This window comes from Anolis carolinensis, chromosome 1 (genome assembly GCF_035594765.1).
Source record: "Anolis carolinensis isolate JA03-04 chromosome 1, rAnoCar3.1.pri, whole genome shotgun sequence".
NCBI classification, from domain to species: Eukaryota; Metazoa; Chordata; class Lepidosauria; order Squamata; family Dactyloidae; genus Anolis; species Anolis carolinensis.
The window spans coordinates 279,907,994-279,927,466 of NC_085841.1; the positions used below are offsets into that span (position 1 = coordinate 279,907,994).

A 19,473-nucleotide genomic window follows, 5' to 3' on the forward strand; every position below is an offset into this window, starting at 1 on the left:
TTACTTTATTCCCTACTAGCTCCAGGTTTACACCCAGTCCCTGGTGGAGTGTTTCCAGTTCCACCTGCTGCTGTTGTTCTGATGAAACTTCTCCCACCTCCTGTGTGTTTTCAGGTTAGTAACAATATTTTTAAAAGTCTTACAGGCTTTTGTTGTACTGTACTATTCAGACCTCATTCTGAATCAAATGATCTTTGGGTAGGGTAAACATAGTAAAAAATGAAACAGTTTAAATTAATTTAAGGTAGTAAAAATATTAAAGTTTAAATTAATTGAAAATAGTTCATAATGGTTATATGGTAGCATTTCTTGTCCTAACAGCCATGTTTTTTCCCCTCTATCAGGGCCCATTTGTGCAAGTGGATGAGCTCATGGAGATTCTTAGGAGGTGTAAACTCCCAGACAGTAAGTTGTTTTGTGTTAAAAGACGTATGGTGACATCACTGGAAGATGGCACTGTATTTCTGACATTTTGAACTTTTTGAGTTGGCTATTCAAGATATTGACAGATCAAGAATTCAAAGGCTTGTGTCATATATGGGTGCAGAAATATTTGATGCATTTGTTAAGCAAAGTGCAGCAAGGCTAGTGCAACATAAATTTGTGATAGAAATTACTCTGTATGCCCTTGTAAGGTTAAAAAAACCCTTACATTTATTGTCTTAGGAAAGAAGATTGACCTATACTTGACTTAAATGCTGACTTTCATGCAGGTGTAAACTAGCATTCATTGTTAGACTTGGAGCTCCATGGATGCTCTTTCCATACAAAGCTGACAAAACTGACTGATTTCACCAGAGAGAGGGAAAGTGACATCTGCAAGTGAGAAGGAAGCAAAAGCACATAGTAAAGAAAGATACAGACAGGAAAAAGCAAAAAGCGTTATCTAGATTCGTCCTCTCATTAATCACTGTAAGTGCTGATGCCGCTTTGCTTCCAACAATAGGCTGGGTCTAGTTCATCATTTGGTGGCTAGAAAGGTCCTCTGCTTCACAGAAGGCACCACAATCAAATAAGACTCCCAAAAATCCTCCGCAACTCAGCCAATGGACAGGATGTACACCAACCATATGCACATATCTTGAACAAACAAGGCTGTCTGTGCAGATATAAAGTAGTCTTATAGGACAGTACTATTAAACCAGTATGTTTTGACAATTGCTTACTATGGGGAAAATAGCATAGACGCTAGCTATTGTTGTTTGAAGGATACAGTCAAACTGTAGTGTGTTCCACATTTTGAAGTCCAGTTCTTCATCAACAGCAAAATCCTAAGTATTTGTATTAGACGTGTTTCTATTCTCAGATGCTTAAATGATTTGTCAGATGACCTCTAGTCCAAACATTATTTTGACTAAATATACAGCATACATACAGTCCACAAGTTTCAAACTTCCCTTAGTGAAAAGCGAGTGTATTGGTTCTGAATTACATGCAAATTCAACTTAAGAACAAACCCCTCTCTGGGGCCCCTTACAGAGAGAGGTCAACCCTCCTGTTCAAGGAGCTCCACTGGCTGCCATTTATTTTCCGAGCCCAATTCAAGGTGCAGGTGCTTACCTACAAAGCCCTGAACGGTTTGGGACCATCCTACCTCCGTGACCACATCTCCGTCTACGAACCCATGCGTTCACTTCGGTCATCTGGAGAGGCCCTGCTCGTGATCCCGCCTGCGTCGCAAGCGCGGTTGGTGGGGACACGAGACAGGGCCTTCTCTGTGGTGGCCCCCCGACTCTGGAACACCCTCCCCAAGGATCTCAGACAGGCCCCTACATTGGCAGTCTTCAGAAAGAACTTGAAGACCTGGCTGTTCCAATGTGCCTTCCCAGATTAATAGGAAATCTCCAACTCCAAGTCCTATAAGCACTTTATTAGAACTTAGATTGCATATCGCACCCTGCACTTGCCCTATAAGCCTTATATTTCACCTGTCACATCAGCACTTTTAATCTTGTACCCATTACTCTGGCCCGGCCCAGTTTTATTGTGTTTTAGCGTATTGTTTACTGCTTGTTGTTTATACTGTTTTAATTGTTTTAATTTGCCTTTTGTTTTGTATTGTTATATTGTGTGTTGAGGCCTTGGCCTTTGTAAGCCGCATCGAGTCCTTCGGGAGATGCTAGCGGGGTACAAATAAAGTTTAATAATAATAATAATAATAATAATAATAATAATAATAATAATAATAATAATAATAACCTACGGAACCTATCCTTTCCGTAACCCAGCCTATATAATTCCTTCTCTTTGATAAAGAGTTACTTTTGAAAAACACAGGACACTTTCATTTTTTAATTCATCTTTTAGGGGTTACAACTTCTTCTTTTGTGATAATGTTCTCTGAAAACATGCCACATATATTTTTTCATATAATTGTTAATCTCTTGCCGTCAGAGCAGTTCCTAAGAATTTCTCAATAGGAATTTCATAGAAATTGTAATAAAAAATTAAAAGGGTTTTTCCAAAACTACATACATATTATGTTCTCTCCGGTCTTTTGGGACAAACTAGAAACATGTAACTATGAGTTAAGCTGCATATTGTCACAACTATTCAGTAAACATATTATTCACAAAGCCAACCATTTCCTCTTTCTTCTAAAGCTGTAGATGAAGCTGTGAGGATTATAACTGGAGGCTTGCCTGACCTATCAATGGAAGGGAATGGACCTTTGGAAAATAATGCTCTTTTAAATAAATCTGTCAAAAGACCAAATGAAGATTCAGATGAGGAGGAAGACAAAGGGTCAGTGGTCCCTCCCATTCATGACATTTACAGAGCGCGACAACAAAAGCGGATCCGGTGAGACAGGTTGCAAATAGAACTGTGAAAGAAATAAAGGACTTGTAACATTTTTTTTCCTTCAGCAAATGAAAAGTTTAAAAGGGATTGAAGTTTCTAACATGCATCTTGCAATTGAGGTTATTTTGTTACTGTGGTGCCTCTTTTTTACCAGCTCTTCATCAGAAAAGAAGAAAGGAAGATGAATCTTAGAATGAGCAAATTTGAGCTCTGGCAGAACCTAAAGATTTTTGAACACAAACCATGATAAGTGTCTGAATTGCATTTCTTAGCTCTTCAAAGGTATTCCCCATCTACCACAAACAATCTCATGGGGTTCTGAGTTTTATTTTTAAAAATTGAATAGCTTATAATGGTGAAATATTCTAAATTCACACTTCTGGAACCCAAGCAGTTCTTTTCAGTTTGCTCGTGTAGTGTCTGTCCTGCCTTATTCTTTGTTTTTATTTATGGCAGAATGAATGGAAACTGTTTTGTAGTTTAAAATGGAAAAAACATTCCCTTTCAAATAAAGGAGCTCTATAATATCATGTGTCCTGCTACTTTATTTCTAGCAACTAAAGGCCACTATTACCAACTGAAGGCCATTAATAAAACAATCTTATTTCTTGATAGCAAATCTCGACCGCTATGCCTTGCAGCATCCAAAACAGAAAGAGGAAGCTTGCAGTTTTAATCCCAGTCACCCCCCCTCCCAACATACACACACACACACAAAATAAAGGCATTCTGTATTATTATGCTATGCCTTCACAATCATACAACTCTTGCCATGATCTATGGAACTAACTGCCAAAATCTACTTTAAACTTTATGATTATAGTAATAGTGCAATTCATAGAGGGGTTTATGAGTATACACCGGATCTTGTCCATCTAATAAATCAAAAAGATGTATTTTCCAAGATGGTTTCCATATCCAGAAAGTCCTGTGAACCTCACTGATGATGGATCAGGACCACACTTGGCATATATACCCATTGTGACCAACCCAACCTAAACTGGGTTGTTGTGAGTCTTCCGGGCTGTATGGCCATGTTCCAGAAGCATTATCTCCTGATGTTTCACCCACATCTATTGCAGGCATCCTCAGAGGTTGAGGGGTCAACCAATTACTGATAGTTTTTTGGAGGGGTGGGAGGTGGGGTTTGACTCAGGCTGATGGAAGTTGTAGTCCACTCACATGCACAGGCCCATGGGTATCCTACATCCAGAGAGCCATGTTTATTCTAATAGGACCATTCATAGCATTCAAAAGCAGACCATTCATAGCATTCAAAAGCAGACAATGACTTCTAATATTTACCTAAGCTAGTCTATAAACAAGAGGCGGGTAAATTCTCCATGTACTGAATTATAGCTCCCCCTCAATCCTAGGTAGCATTGCTAATGTCCAAGAAATGATGGGAGTTAGAATCCAAATACAGCCAAAGGGCCTTGTTTTGCCCACCCACTCCCTGCTTTAAGTTATCACTTGCACTGACACCATAAGAAAGGAAGCAGCATGAACCTGGTACTTGTTAGAAGTCTCCCAACCAAGTACTAACCAGGGCTGGTCCTGTCTACAAGATGGGATCAGCTATTAGGATCTTTAAGTCCCTCATATATAGGTACCTGGAAAGGGAAACCCAAGGAAAAAACTTTATCTACCACAAATGTTAACAAGCAATTTAGAGCAGCATTGGATAGTGAGATCCAAGCTGTGGTTTAAGCCTGGTGAGAAAAGATGCCAATAATTTCCAGAATATAACTCACCAGACAAAGCAGAAGACACCGAAGAATTTTATTTAATTTCAGCTGAAAGTGATGCCAGCCTGCGATAGTTTGTGAAAAATAAGCTGACATAACATAGCAAAGCATGCACTTTTATACAGTTTTCAGGTTCAAAGTCCCCACATGCAGGTCGAGGCATGTTTGGCCAGAGTTCACAGCGAGGTCACTTTGCTTCATTTTATAAGGGGCAAGATATCATGAAGAATAATAGTAATAATAAAAATATAAAATTGATAGGCGACACATGTGGGGCTCACAATAGGGGAGGAACACAAGATCCAGCATCCCCATTGTGTTGGGAGACAAACACAGGTTATTATACGTGGGGCTTTCAAGGGGCTCCGATCGCCCCTGTGTTTCCCATGGAGGACAAAGAAAAGGGATTCTAGAAGTTCCTCAGCAGCCCAGCAGGCAAAAAAAGGCTTTTGGTGTTCCCCTAGAACTGGGAGGCGGTGCAAGGGATAGGAAATCTGGCACAAGGGGATTATGGGTTAGGTAGTTAGAAATAGAGAGAGGAGGGGGAAATGAATGGCAAGGGAAAAAGAGCAAAATGGGCAGTAGTCTAGTCTAAAGGAACAAATGTGTGTCAAGGTGATACAGAGAGAGAAAGATACATTTCAAATTTGAGAAATGAGGGCAAGATTATAAAATATATTTTTCACTGGGCTTTTTTCTCTTGCCAGCCCCCAGACCAAAAGCCCAGAAATGCAAACCCTCCTCTGCCCAGCTTTTGACAAAGGGCCTTCTGCCTGAGAACTAAAGACTCAGTTAATTGTTTCTTACCCCAGTCAACAGCTCTAACACAAAAGAGAAAATCTACATTTCTAGGCCAAAGGTTAGCAAAAGGGGGAAGGGAAGCTGGGCTTGGCAAAGGTCACATACCTTTTTTGACATGGTTTCCAGTAATAAATTAGTTACTTTCTGCTATAAATATATGAAATATAGGACATAAAGCCTTGATTAAATGTACACACTATCTAACATGGGAAGGGTCCTTGTTGTGAGTGCCTTTGCAAACTGACCAAGACTTAACCCTTATTATCCAGCCTGATGTCCTTGTCCTTAGCAAAACAATAAGTTACTATCTTTTATTTGGGGGCGGGGGGTCACCTTCGACTTCACAAACAGTACTAAATTAACAAAAAGACAAGCATGAAAACCAGAAAAACCACTGAAGCACTTGCTAATTATTTGCAGCTGGAACGTGTGAACTACTGGCAAAAAATATGTGTATTTATTATACATATAAGTTAATGATGCACAGAAAGTGAAGTCCATCTTAACATAAACACTGAAGAAAAACATCAACAGATTTAAATTAGCAATAGTTTCAACCAAATACATACAATCCAGACAATGTCAACGTCAATTATCTACATTAGCTCTGGGTTTGGTGCAGCTAATGCAACTTGTAACGCTGCAAGTTTGCAGCCTTAGTGTTACAAATTACCCAGCGGCATTTTCTCATTCACGGTATATTCATGTATTAATAAGTGCTGTAAGTTTGGGCCTAAGCTCCCATATACAGTGGCCCAAACCAATTCATTTAGAAATAGGGATTTTATTTTACTTTGGTAATTTCTAGATCAACAGACTTAATCCGACCGGTCTCAATGGGAGACATTTAAGAAAGTGTTCAGCTTTCCCATTGGCATTTATGGAGTCTTTCACACTATTTATTTATTCATCACATTCAGGTATAAAGTTTTCCTTATTTATATTAGCACTGCATTCTATCAGCATTTTTAAAACCACAACTCTTCTCAAAAGAGATATCTGTTTTCACACTTTTGAGAGAAACTCCACCTTAATCTACAGAAGGTCTTGTGAATACTGAAGTACTGAAGAACCAGAAAATACTCTACAAAAATATAGTTTATATATGTTTTTGGTAGAATTATCTGCAGTGTAGAGAAACAAAGGCTAGAGAAAAAGCCATAGTTGGCAGAAAGACTAAGAGCCTTGGCTTGCAGGCTACATATAAAGTGCTTTATCTACCAGTATCCAGATTTTGACCATGCTGAACAGTTGTTAGAGTAGGTGTTAAGAACCTTGTAACTTGGTCTAGAAAAAGAGACATTTACTAACTTTTCCATCGCAGTACATGCTAAAAGAATGTTTTCATCAGCTATAATCCTGCTTGTACATATGGCCATATTTCACCACTAGCTCTTTCTCTGAACTAGTGAAGAAGCTGCAGTATTTCATGTATTTTTGTGTGTATCATTGGAGGATCCCTTCTGCACTCATACTATTTATTTACTGAAATGTTTGACAGGAAACCTATTTTGGAAAGGTGTTTTTTTCCTAGAGAAAAGTTAACCACCTTGATCCAATAATACTATTTCCTGCACAGAAGCAGGCTTCTTTAGATGGAACTCCTGTGGCACAATAAAACGGATAATTACACAAGGAGAAAGGCGAGAGGAAGTCTTCCCACACCTCTCCCCTCCACAAAAACAGTCCAAAGAAGTAGGGCAGGGAGTGTGATGCGATCTCCACACCATTCCAACAGCACACTGATATTGTCCTCTGAGCTCTAATAAACTCGGGGAGTGGAGGAGAAATCAATACAATTCATGTCATTCTGCCTCGCCTGCTCCTTTCCCCTCCCAAAGTTCCTAACCTTATCTGTCCCACTTGGAAGCTTCTGGACTTTAGCATGAGTCTTTGGGTAGGAGGGGAAAGACAGTGACAAATCTGAATGTAAAGATGCCCAACAGATTATGAGAGACCCTTCTGCCTTGCAACTCTGACAATTTTGACAAACACGACTATTAATATGGATATGCATCCTTCTACTGTCTTGTTTTGGATTTAAACCCGACTGCAGAGGGTCTTGCACAAAAGCATTCTGTTTTGCATTTCTTGGTTTAACCACACAGCTTAGGCGATTCTTCTTTATTCAGTATTTTGTTGAGGACCACATCATAGTAAGGACTAAAGACCATCTTGTTGTAGTTGACAAGGCGGACGTACTTGACAGCAATTTCCTCCAGCTCTTTCTGAACAGAGCTCAATCCCCCAGGAACCGCAGGAAGGGATTTCTGGTGGCCAGAAGCAAGATAACTCTCCAGATAGGCCTGGATCCTTGAATCTTAAGAAGGGAAGTAAGATGTTAGTAAGAGATCCTGGCTTCCTTTTCACAAGACAAACAGGCAAACTCATCAGATGGGCCAATTATTGTACTTAATTCTGTTTCAGCAACCTTACCTCAACCATAAACAATCGAATTCTGTGTTTCTTTTACTCTATTCCAAATATTCCCAAGTATCTTGACTTCTTTATCTCAGGAGAATGCCACTATCCATTTTTTAAAAAACCTGACACTGCCTGCTTTTCTAAACCCTTCCGCTATGTAACATGATTTTTGTTCCTGAGCTATAAATATCATTTCCTAATTGGTTCTATTATAAAAACATGGAAAAAGTTTATTAAACTGCTAAACTAATTCAACATAATTTGTGGCAGCCATGAAAACAAAGTTTGTGGAATATAACAACTTTCAAAGTATGTACCACACAATTAAAAATGAAATAACTCTTTCAAACCAAGAACAGAAAATTTTCAAATTTTGTTACATAGCATAATTCCTTATCTTCCAACATTTTCCTTTATCCCTTCATCTCTATCTGAAGTAACATCTATTTATCTATCTCAAAGCTTTTGATTTCCCATCCCAAAAGAATTTATACACTGAGCATGTTTCCTTTCTCCATTTTACAACAGTGAGTGGCTTCTGTGTTTACACATCTTTGACTTACAGATTTCATCGGATGACAAGTGGAAGAAAGGTCAGCCTCCTTCATATAAAACAAATGTTGGTCTAGTTCACATACCTATTAGTTTGCATACAGAGTTATCAGGACTGGCCAGTGCCTGAACCTGTCCTTTAAGTACAGTCTCTTTCTCTGCCGTGAAAGGTGTGTATCCATGTTGGGAAAGACTACTATTAACTTCAGCACAAATCTTTTCACTTAGGATAGCCAAAGCTTCATTCAGGTTGAAGGAGCTACAGAAAGAGGAATTTGATTCGTTAAAGACAGTGCTGAAAAATCCATGTCCCTTACAAGCTATGAAATAACTTGGAATTGATGGGGGTCCTTTTCATGCAACCGAATTACAGCACTCTGATATCATTTTAACTGCCATGTCTGCATCCTGTTGAATCATGGGGTTTGTAGATCAGCAAGTTATTTAGACTTCTCTGCCAGAGACATATAGTGCTTAATGAAACTACAAATCCCAGTATGTCATTGGATGTAACATGAAAAGGGTGTTCTTTAGATAATGTATAACCCTCATGCAAAATCACAAGCCATGAGCATCAGAAAATTGCAGAGTGAAGTAGCTTTAATGGGAGTTTTAATGGGAGCCAAATACTGCTTTAAAAACAATTCAAGAGAAGCTTGTTGGAACTGGACCAGAAACAGCAAGAATTTGGAAGCCGTGATCACCTGCTGTGAAAAATTTGGCAGGTGCTTTGAGGAAAACATTGTTCACACTCAGAACTTGATTCCACAGTTATCACAGCCTGGGGAAGCAAATAGTGTGCCATCTGACCAGATTTAGGTGGATCAGTTTCAGTTAATACTTCCAATTAATCCACCCCACCTCATGTAAGCTTTACCTTAGCCAATCATGTCTGATAAAACTGAGCACAGGTAGATTAATTGGGTGGGTCCATGAAAAAAGGAAATGCCACACTTTGTCTGTGATGGCATTTAAAGGCCTAACTAATTGGCCTGGGATCTCAATATGTGAGAGTGCCTCTCCCTTATGGGCCTGTTGAGGGGACTGGGATCTGCTGGAGGGATCCCTCCTGTATCCCACAGGTGAAAATGATATACAGGCAGTCCCTGGCTGTACAAAAAAGATAGGTTTTGTAGGTTTGCTCTTAGGTTGAATTTGTAAGTCAGAATAGGCACATTTTTAAATGTAACTCCAGTCATATATACACACACACAGTTGCCTTGGATAGCAAAGGAAAGGATTACCATCCCTGTGGAGTTTGTTTTCCTGTCTGTGCTCTTGTTCAGAAGACTTCACCTCACTTTCTGTCCCTGTGACAATTGGATTTTGAAAATTTTGGTTTGTCATGGAAACACAGATTGGTGAGAAAGCTTCAGCTGAGACACCTTTTCCCCATGATAACTCTTACAGAGGTACATTTCCTCTCACTTCCTGTTGTCTCACTCCCAACTGTAACTAGTAGTTGGGTGGAAGCCAGATGTTTGTAACCCAGGAACTGCCTGTACTATGTCTGCGCCTACCAGAAGAAGTAATACATCACATGAGGATAGGGGAGAGGACCTTCCTGACTATGACACCCTAGTTATGCAATGCCTCGCTCTGACTAATGCTTTATTTTGATGCCAAGTCAAACATAGCTTTTTTATTAATGTTTGTGTGACTTAATTATTTTTTCCCAAATAATACATAGTTGTAGTTTGTTGCACCAATTGTATTGTTTAATATGTTTTGGATATGCAAAACCACAGATAACTGCAAACTCTATTGAAAGTAAGGACTTCCAACCCAAAAGTACCATAGGGTCATCCTCAAGAACGTAGAAAATGCCTAGAGGACATTTTTGTCAGATGTGGATTAATGAAACGGCAGATACCGGTCACACTGTATTCCCTATCACCTTCAAAGCACATTACTACCAAGTGAGGAAAAGAAGGCAATAATGTATGGATGCTTTTCAAACAGGCCTCAGCCCTCTTCCCCACTACCAAGGAGCCCCAAAACCAGGTGATGCTCACGGAAGGTGCAGCCCCGACAACAGCACTCGGATGACCATTTTCAGCTTGTCAGAAAAGCCTGGCAACCCAGAAAGAGCGGTGCCTGCAGCACTTAACGTTACCAGAAGAACAGCCCCAGTTAAAATAAGCTGGTCCAAGTCCAACTGCATTTCCTGGAAGCGGCTTTGGTCCATTAGCACAGTCTATTAAAAGAGATCAAAAAAGCAAAGGACAGTTAATTCAAACTACAGAATGAAGAGCCAGATACTGTATGAATGAAATGGCAGTATCACACAACATAGCGCAAAGGGGGTTGTTATAAGCTGCCACAGAATGGTTTGTTTTGAAAACACTGGTAGTTGTACTTCTCCCCTATTTTATTTTTAATCATTTTATATTGAGCTGCATTATAAAGTTGTGAATCCTTATTCTAAGAACAAACAGGAACTAGGTTATATGCAAGAGAAACAACACAAGAACTACATCAAGGATGCAGTTTCAACTTAGTCCTACAAGGCAACTGTTCATCTGCAGGACTTTGCCATGGGGGCTCAGTGATAACACTACAGAATTGTTGTTGTCGTCGCTGTCATAACCTGCTTTTTCTCTACTAAAGGAGACTGAAAGGGGATAACACTAAAAACTGTAACGTATGAACTCAACATATAAACATATAACCATAATCCCAGAGTTTTTTAGTAGTACACAAAAATGCGGCAATGTTCACAGCAACCCACTGAATACCAATTCCTGGGGGATCATTTTAAACTGTGTGTTTAAAGGGAGATTCCTTATTACACTTAGCTGCAAGACTGATGTTTTTAAGAGTATCTCTTGCTTTACCTTTCTTTATCTTTTAATAAACAAATATATGGGATTTTTTTCTGAGGACTGATTACAGGTGGTATGAAGTTAAGAGAAAAATCAACTGTTCTTCCACCTATTTAAATATGTAATCCTCAAAGTCATTGACAGTTCTCATCGTGAGCAGTTCCAAATTAGCTCTATAAAGCCACCATACTAATTTTCATTCAGTTTAAATGTTAGAAAACGTCTTCTAGATTCTACAACATACCAAAAAAAATGACAGTGTACCAGTCAATGAAGATGGGCAACTACTTATAGAACCCACTCCTTTAGAACCCAGGAGTGTGGAAAAACATAGTGGAAGGCACTATATTGATTCCAATGACCTAAATCCAGTTGCTAAACCCAAACAAGATAGACTCATTAAATCAACTGGGTCTATGTAAGTGTTGATCTATCATTCTGCAATGTATTAAGTGAGTATATTCCAGGTGGAAAAAGCAAATGTATTAGGGCTTTTACTGCTTGATGGCGCAGATGGCTTTTTTTGTTTTTTGGGCCATGGTTCCATCCTTGATGTTTGGTTTTGTTGTTGGAATCTAGGGATAAGGATGGTGGGTTGTGTTGCCAAGTTTCGTGGTTCTGGGTCATGTAGTTTCATTGCCTACTTCTAGTAAAAAGTCCAGAACATTTATATATATAGATATACTAGCTGTGCCCGGCCACGCGTTGCTGTGGCTTAGTGTGGTGGTGTTGGTTGGATAAAAACAATTATTTCTCTCCCTCTAATTAAGACTTTATTTTTCTTTCCTTTTTGTTGTATGAACATAGAGGCATGGATGAGGGGTTGTGCTGGCAAGTTTAGTGTTTCTGGGATGTGTAGTTTTGTTGTTTTGTCCTAGGCCGAAATTTCATTACCCTTTTATATATATAGATGGCACCAGAAAGATACTAGCATGGGTTGCAATTCCCCAGACATAAATCAAGAAATTCCTCATGGAGGTCACTATTCCAGGCATCAAAACAAATGATGAGCCATCTAAAAAATCATTAATGTGCAGGAATTCCGTTGGTTATTGCAACTCGTATAAATGCCAGTCTTCCATTTTAAAAGCCCTAAATGGCTGGGAACCTGGCTAACCGAGCAACTGCCTACACACATATCATCTTGCTTACATGTTAAGATTCACTTTAGAAAGATTAATGTGCTTAATTAATAGCCGTAAAACTAAGAAACTCCATTCTTACAGGTTTATTCCTTCCTCTATCTGCCCAGGGATCACAACGAAGTCTGATGACCTTGTTCTTCAGTGTTGACTTTTGCGAAAACAGAATGATTATATATACGGTACAGGAAAAATAGCAGAAATGTTTTATTTACTTGATTCGATTTATATCTTGCCTTACTCCAAGTAGGGAAGAAAAGGAAGTCTCAACAAAATGCCTAAAAAGACACATCTACTGGTTATCCTTCTGACCCAACCAGTTAAAGGCTGAAGCCCTCTTTGAAAAACAGAGAAAGCACAGGCAAGGACTGCTTTGGGAGGGAGTCTAGTAGCAGATACTAACAAGGGTCTTCTCACTTTCTTTCTCTATTTCCCTTTGTCTAATTTGCACATCACTTTGGGAGGGCATAATTCTAAAAAGCAAACTTGATCTCATACAAATACTATAAATAAGAACATGTTTAATTATTTATTTTCCAAAAACAAATGGGTTCTGTATAGGAGCTATCTTTAAATGAATTTCAGGCAGGGACCCTCCTAACAAATACGTAATAAAAACCAAGCCATCTCTGTGGTTAATAAACTAGAGAACAGACCTACACATTATACATTTTAAGGGTTTTAATTGTTTATTTTAATACCATTCTGTTTTAATGTTTGTATGTTTTTGGGGTTTTAAATTATATTGTATCAGTTGTACTGTAAGCCGCTTTGTGTCTCTCTCTCTCTCTTTTTTTTTTTAGAGAAATAGCAGGGTAGAAACAACAACATTGCCCATCTGTCATACAGAGAAAGATTATCCCATATTCCAGAAGAAAGTACAGGGTGTTTGAAAAAGAACTCCCTATTCACCATTGAAATTAAATAGTGAATAGGGAATTCTTTTTCAAACACCCTGTATAATATTAACATTTAATTACAGAATAAGATGAGAAAGACACAATGCACGGTTATAAAATTAATATTTCCAAAGTTATCCAAATTGCTGGCTTAATTTTCCTCCACATACAGCAGCAGTACATTAGGACTCCTTGCTACCTTGAGGAGGCCATTTTCCATTTGCTTTCATTTCTCTATAGTACTGTGAGTTCCATTCAAAAAGAGAATTAATAGGCTGCTCTTCACAGCTGCTTATATGGAATAGAAACAGTGGCCTTGCCTATTTAGACCCAATTACTAGTCCACATCCAGCACTGTGCCACTTCTAGCAGACTGCTCACTCACACAGATTTCATTTCAAGTAATCTACAGAGACCAGGGAAATATTTAAGAACAAAGCTGACCTAAAGTATGTTTTACCTGTCCTAAAAATCTAAACACATATTGTTATAAAACAGGCATGGGCAAACTTTGGCCCTCTGGGTGTTTTGGACTTCAACTCCCATAATTCCTAACAGACTACTGGCTGTTAGGAATTGTGGAGTTGAAGTCCAAAACACCCAGAGGGCTAAAGTTTGCCCATGCCTGTTATAGAAACTGCTCACATTGAAAATAAGTCATTGTTACCTCTGGGAAAGGCTTCTGTAAATGGTTCCACTTGAGCAGCTTAAGGTAGGCATGGTTCTGTATGGCAACAGGGCAAAGGACAGCAGTTCCACTGGCAGACGTTGTACCATCATCCACGGCAAGCGCAGCTCTGGACTTCAAGTCATCTGCAGCTTCTTGCAGCCATGCAGTAACAAAGTCTAAGGAGTCTATATTTGAGTGAAGTCAAAACAAGTCAAGTATGTTTGATTATGGTCCAAGACCAGATAGAGAATCTATTTCAAAGAAGGACTACCAGAACCTTTTCTCATGAACCCATTACTCTTCCTATTTATAGGTTGAACATCCCTTATCCAGAATTCTAAAATCTGAAATAATCCAAAATAATCCACATAGGCGACTGAGATAATGCCACTTTTTCTTTCTGATATTTCAGTGCACACAAACTTTGCTTCATATACAAAATTATCTAAAATATTGTGTAAAATTAACTTATAATCTATGTTTATATGGTGTATATGTAACATAAATGAATTCTGTGTTTCAACTTGGGTCCCATCTCAACGATATCCCACTATGTACATATAGGTAAGTACAATTATTCCAAAGTCCCCCCAAAATTCAAAATACTTCTGGTCCTAAGCATTTCTGACAAGGGAAACTCGACCTGTATTTTTACAATAATTATTTTAATGTAGTTCACGACAATACAAGAACAAATAGACAAAAATAAACACATAAAAAGAAATCCAAATAAAAGGTGTAATTAAAAATTAAAAAGTTGTATAACTGAAAAGGTGTCTTTTCTTCTCTCATCTCACATTCAAACAATAAATGATCCCTCTGATAAAAATGCTTGATTTGATTTGAGTTTTCAATCAATGGAACATGTTTTTAAACCAACCACAACAAAAATAGATGGGCAGTTAAGCACATTTCATGTTTCATATTGCTTGATACGGTTTATGTTTATCCTCACTACTGATTTCCCTTAAGATTGTGAAGCTGGCAAAACTATTGTATTTTTAAGTCCTGTTCCCATCATTAGGGAACTAACCTAGAATAAAGCAGTTTGAAGAACCTAGCTTTACAGATAAGGCAACCCTAAGTATGTTTCATCCAAAGCAGGTCCACGGATTACATGTGGTTTTAGTCTACTCCTGTGGAATTGTTTTATCAGATTTCTCAACATTACGATTGAACATTTACACAGTATCAGCTCAACAGCAGCATTTTAACAGCAGAAACCGATAATTGGCAAATGGAAACAACAAAATCCATACTTGGCTGTTTCTCATATAATTCCTGAAACTTCTTCCTTTCATATTCAACCGACTGCTGCATTAAGTGTGGCCTAATGCTACTAACAGCAAAGTTCGCCATGTCCATTTTCATCAAGTCCAACACAGAGAAAATTGCTCTGCAAAAAAAACAACAACACATTACACATTTCAAGCAGCTGTGCATTTCTAAAACACTGATTGTATTAGAATGTCAGCAATTTTTTATTCCAATGGCTCTATCACTATGATAAATGTGAACTGAGGCAGAATCAGATTGAGCTGTGAGGAGAACCTCAACCTACATGAATCACATGTTCTCCTTACATATTGAGTATCCCTTCTTTGAAATGCTTGATGGAACCAGAGGTGTTTTGGATTTCAGGGTTGATTTTTTTTTCTTCCAATTTTGGAATATTTGCATTTACATACTGAATTAGCATGGAAATGGCAGGCTGGCAGGCAGGCTGGCAGGCTAGCAGGCTGTATCTAGATGCTGTTTTATGTTTTAATATGTTAATGGTTTTAAATTGTATTTATATGTTTATTGTTTTTATTTTATGTTTTTATTTGCTTTGTATAATGAGGCATTGAATGTTTGCCTAAATGTATGTTGTATGCCGCTCTGAGTCCCCTATGGGGTGAGAAGAGCGGGATAGAAATGAAGTTAATAACAATAACAATAATAATAATAATGGGACTCAAACCTAAACAAGAAAGTTATTTATGCTTCATATATACCTTATACACATATCCTGAAGATCGTTGGATTAAAAACATTTTTAATAAATTTTGGGCATAAAACAAAGTTTGTATACATTAAACCACCAGAAAGAAAATGTGTCACTATCTCGGCCATCCATATGGACAGTTTTGGAGCATTTCAGATTCTGGATTTCCAGATAAGGGATACTCAACCCGGATAGGTATAATAAAAGGCAGCAAGTGGAATTGTTTACTTTTTAAGTGAGTTTTTAAAAAAATCAAAACTACACTGCTTCACCAGTATCCTTGGTCAAAAGCATAGCTTTTCTTACTATTTCCTACTTCTAACAATATCCCTTCCATATATAAATACACACACACACACACACACACACACACACACATACATATATACATATCCATTTATATTCAATTATATATGCAGTACTGCTGTTTATCAAAAACTTCCAGATATTCTAGCAAGCCCTACCTCCATAGGAAATCATACCATTACCTGAATAAGGGAACAATTTCATGAATGTCTTTCAGCTTCTTAATTTCCTCATCTCTGGCTGGAGCGCAGAGGGTCCCCATCATCCCAATGATGAATTCAACCATCTTAGAAATGTCAAGCGCACCATTCTCAGCCTCCTGTTTGATCAGTTCTAGATCTAGAGCCTCCGTAATCTGATTTCTTAATCTAGTATGCCCAGGCAGCAAAAAAGACAAGAGCGTCTGAAAGAAACCAAAGTACCTTCTATTAGCTCCTAAGAGTATTCCAGGGCTGCAGCTATTAATGCTATTCTAGAGTAATTGCCTGTTGTAGCAATATTGTATTACCTAATAAATAAGTCTTCTTTTTATAAAAAATAATGAAAATATATACCAATTTTAATAAAGATTTTTTTACTTATTAAAGAAACTTAGGCAGGAAATATATATGCAAAGTTGGTGCATGTATGTGCCTATGATCTTTGATTGCTGAGGGTAAAGCTTGAATGATCTGTAACACAGGCCAACACACATTTTGGTGCTTCAAATTTTGGACCTGTTTCTGGGTATATTTGACCTGCTGATTCCAAAAATGGCACTGGTTTTCCCCTACCACCTCTAGTTTTTGAGATACATAATATATGTGTTATGGTTGAGCCTTATGGCTCCAATACTGGGAGACGTGGTCGTAAGACTCCTCGAGAGTCAGACTCTATTGAGGAGCGAGAGAGGAAACGGCTGCGGGACATATTTGCAGAATCAACTGACGAAGACTCCTTTGAGGGTTTTACTGAGAGAATGGAGGAAGAGGTGGTTAGCTCAGAGGAGGATGACATGGAATGGACTCGTGTGAGGGAGGATTTGGGTGTTCCTGGTAATGATAGCATGGGAAACGACTGGCGGGTTGCAGGATCGGACCCGTGGACAAGTTGGAGGGATGGGACGGGATCCACAGCTGGGGATGCTGTGGGGCATAGTCAAAGATGTTTTAGCTCTGATGAGGATGATGATGAGGCACCTGGAATTAGGGTAACACCTGATAGCGATGAGGAGTTGTAACTGGCATAAAATGGGGTCTTGAATCCAGGGCTAATTGCGTTGGGCAAGGTAATCTGGACGAACGCTTGGGCTCTTGTTGGGAATTTCCTGAAGACGGGTGTGTTTCGTTTGCTGACTACGTAAGTTACCAAGGACACTGGGCATAGACGGCGGGAGGAACTGTGTGGGCTTTTGTTGTGCAACCTGTGTTTAATCTTATTAGCTTGGACCTCCGTCGTCTTCTTGACGGACATTATTTACCTACTCGGAATTGACGCTGGACTGGCTGACTGACTGACTGACTGACTGACTGACTGGCTGACTACGACCTTGGACTACCCTCTCTTTGGCTATCGGAGGATTTCGTGGAACCTAAGACGCCTGCACTTGGCCTTCGACCTCGGACCGGATTGGGACCCCGCTGACCGCTGCAACCCTGATTGATGTGTTTGGACCCGGAGTTCGCCCGCTGCACGGAGGAGTAACAACTTAGTTGCTCAACCACAGCTGTTGAGTAGCAGAGAGGAATCTGCTGCCAGTATTTATGTTCTATTGAATCTTTATTTACCAGCTTTTGTTTGTTTAAAGTCCCAGGCTGAAGTAAGCATTTTTAGTTTAACCCGGATTAAACTCCTGTTTAATCCGGTTTAGCTTTTGAACAGTTTTTGAGTGACTTTTCATATTGAAGGCGAGTGTTTGCCTAGCTCTTTGTTTTTTACGAGCATTTTTGGTTCTGTATCTTTAATAAACTGTGTTGAATCTTATCTGGTGGCGTTCTGTCCTTGACAATATGCCGTCTACTTGTGATGGTTTTAAATAATTGTTTTAATGTGAAGATAACTGATTTTAGTGTTTATGTATATTTATAGTTTTTTTATGTTCCGGCATTGAATGTTTGCCATATGTATGTTGTGCTCTGCCCTGAGTCCCCTTCGGGGTGAGAAGGGCGGAATATAAATGTTTTAAATAAATGAAATAAATAAATATTAGTTGCCACCTGCTAGCCCACAGAAAACCGCAATAACCATGTCTAAGAAACTAGAGCTGATCTAGTCTATCCAATGCACTTTCTGAATCAGTACCCCAAATAACTCCAGGAACTGGCCTAAAAACAGACACAAAGAACAAAAAGGTTTTTACTGTGTTAATTCCTGTCAATAAAGCTTGAACAATTCTCTGCAAAACTCGCCCTCTTGATGCCATTACGCAGAGAAGAAGGAATCACACAGGATTTCAAGATATGATATGAAAATAGTTCTGCCCTAATTTTTACTGCAAAAAAGGAGCAATAAAAGGCAGAAAATTGATTAATTGAAATTGAATCTCAGATGAATACCAGAACGTTTGCTGTGCCATTCTCGTTTTAAAGCACTGTGGGGCAGGACTTGCAACCATGCATTGTAACTGAAAGCTACAAAAACGATCCATATATTATCTGCCATTCATGTATGCCCCTAAAGAGAAAGGTTTTCTTGTGAAACATGACAGAGATAACTACTGAAACAAGGATACTGGCCAAACAGTTTACCAGTCTATGAAAATAATGCTTGCCTAGAATCAAAATCATAGCTGCATCAAGACCATTGGTTCAATAAGTTGCTATCCCCAACTACAGCTAACTAATTGCTTTTGTGTGTTTCAAAAATAAAATGTATTTTCTCTCTCTTACCTCCTTGATTTCTCCCACAAGTTTAATTGCATGATCATACGATGGTGGGTCTTCTTTTAACTGGGTTTCCAAACAATCCCAAAAGGCCTTGTGGACAATATCTCTCACTCGTTTTTCAAGGCTGGTGAAGCAACAGATGGTTAAAACTAAATTGTAATAGCTCTAACACAAAGGCAAGTGAAGCCTGGGCAAAAAAAATCTAACTAAATGAAAATGTGAACTGGCTGATGTTATGGGGGATGAAGGAGATCTGTCAGAGTATAATGTATTAGTTGCATTCAATGGGGAACTATGTTCAATGGGAAATTATAATTTGGAAAGAACGGACAAGAGAGAATCTGTTGCCCAGATTACAGAGAAAGCTGACTGATGGAGCAACAAAAAGAGATCACTACTGGAAAAAAGGATACTAGCTGAACAGTTTACCAGTCTAAGGAAATAATGCCTATC

The 19,473-nt window shown here is 38.7% G+C and overlaps 2 protein-coding genes and 1 long non-coding RNA gene across 4 annotated transcripts in view; 2 read left to right on the forward strand and 1 right to left on the reverse strand.

Moving 5' to 3' along the window:
• The window catches only part of cstf3 (cleavage stimulation factor subunit 3), a 61,850-nt gene extending 58,521 nt beyond the window's left edge, over window positions 1-3,329 (forward strand). The window contains exons 19-21 of the mRNA XM_003214701.4: window positions 20-114; window positions 345-405; window positions 2,604-3,329. Of these exons, the coding sequence (XP_003214749.1) occupies window positions 20-114; window positions 345-405; window positions 2,604-2,806 (359 nt within the window). The 3' untranslated portion in view covers window positions 2,807-3,329. The remainder of the gene's footprint in view (window positions 1-19; window positions 115-344; window positions 406-2,603) is intronic.
• Window positions 3,330-4,567: 1,238 nt separating this feature from the next.
• Window positions 4,568-19,473, reverse strand: part of tcp11l1 (t-complex 11 like 1) — a 29,340-nt gene continuing 14,434 nt past the window's right edge. The window contains exons 5-11 of one of the 2 annotated variants that reach the window (XM_062967760.1): window positions 19,024-19,144; window positions 16,339-16,559; window positions 15,123-15,259; window positions 13,861-14,048; window positions 10,343-10,524; window positions 8,414-8,586; window positions 4,568-7,671 (exon numbers count right to left, since the gene is read on the reverse strand). In XM_062967760.1, the coding sequence (XP_062823830.1) occupies window positions 7,448-7,671; window positions 8,414-8,586; window positions 10,343-10,524; window positions 13,861-14,048; window positions 15,123-15,259; window positions 16,339-16,559; window positions 19,024-19,144 (1,246 nt within the window). In that variant the 3' untranslated portion in view covers window positions 4,568-7,447. The remainder of the gene's footprint in view (window positions 7,672-8,413; window positions 8,587-10,342; window positions 10,525-13,860; window positions 14,049-15,122; window positions 15,260-16,338; window positions 16,560-19,023; window positions 19,145-19,473) is intronic. The other variant, XM_062967761.1, reaches the window with a different exon arrangement.
• On the forward strand, window positions 16,555-18,118 carry LOC134295407 (uncharacterized). The gene is made up of 2 exons (XR_010001965.1): window positions 16,555-17,494; window positions 17,578-18,118. It is a non-coding gene; the product is annotated as an uncharacterized LOC134295407 (long non-coding RNA).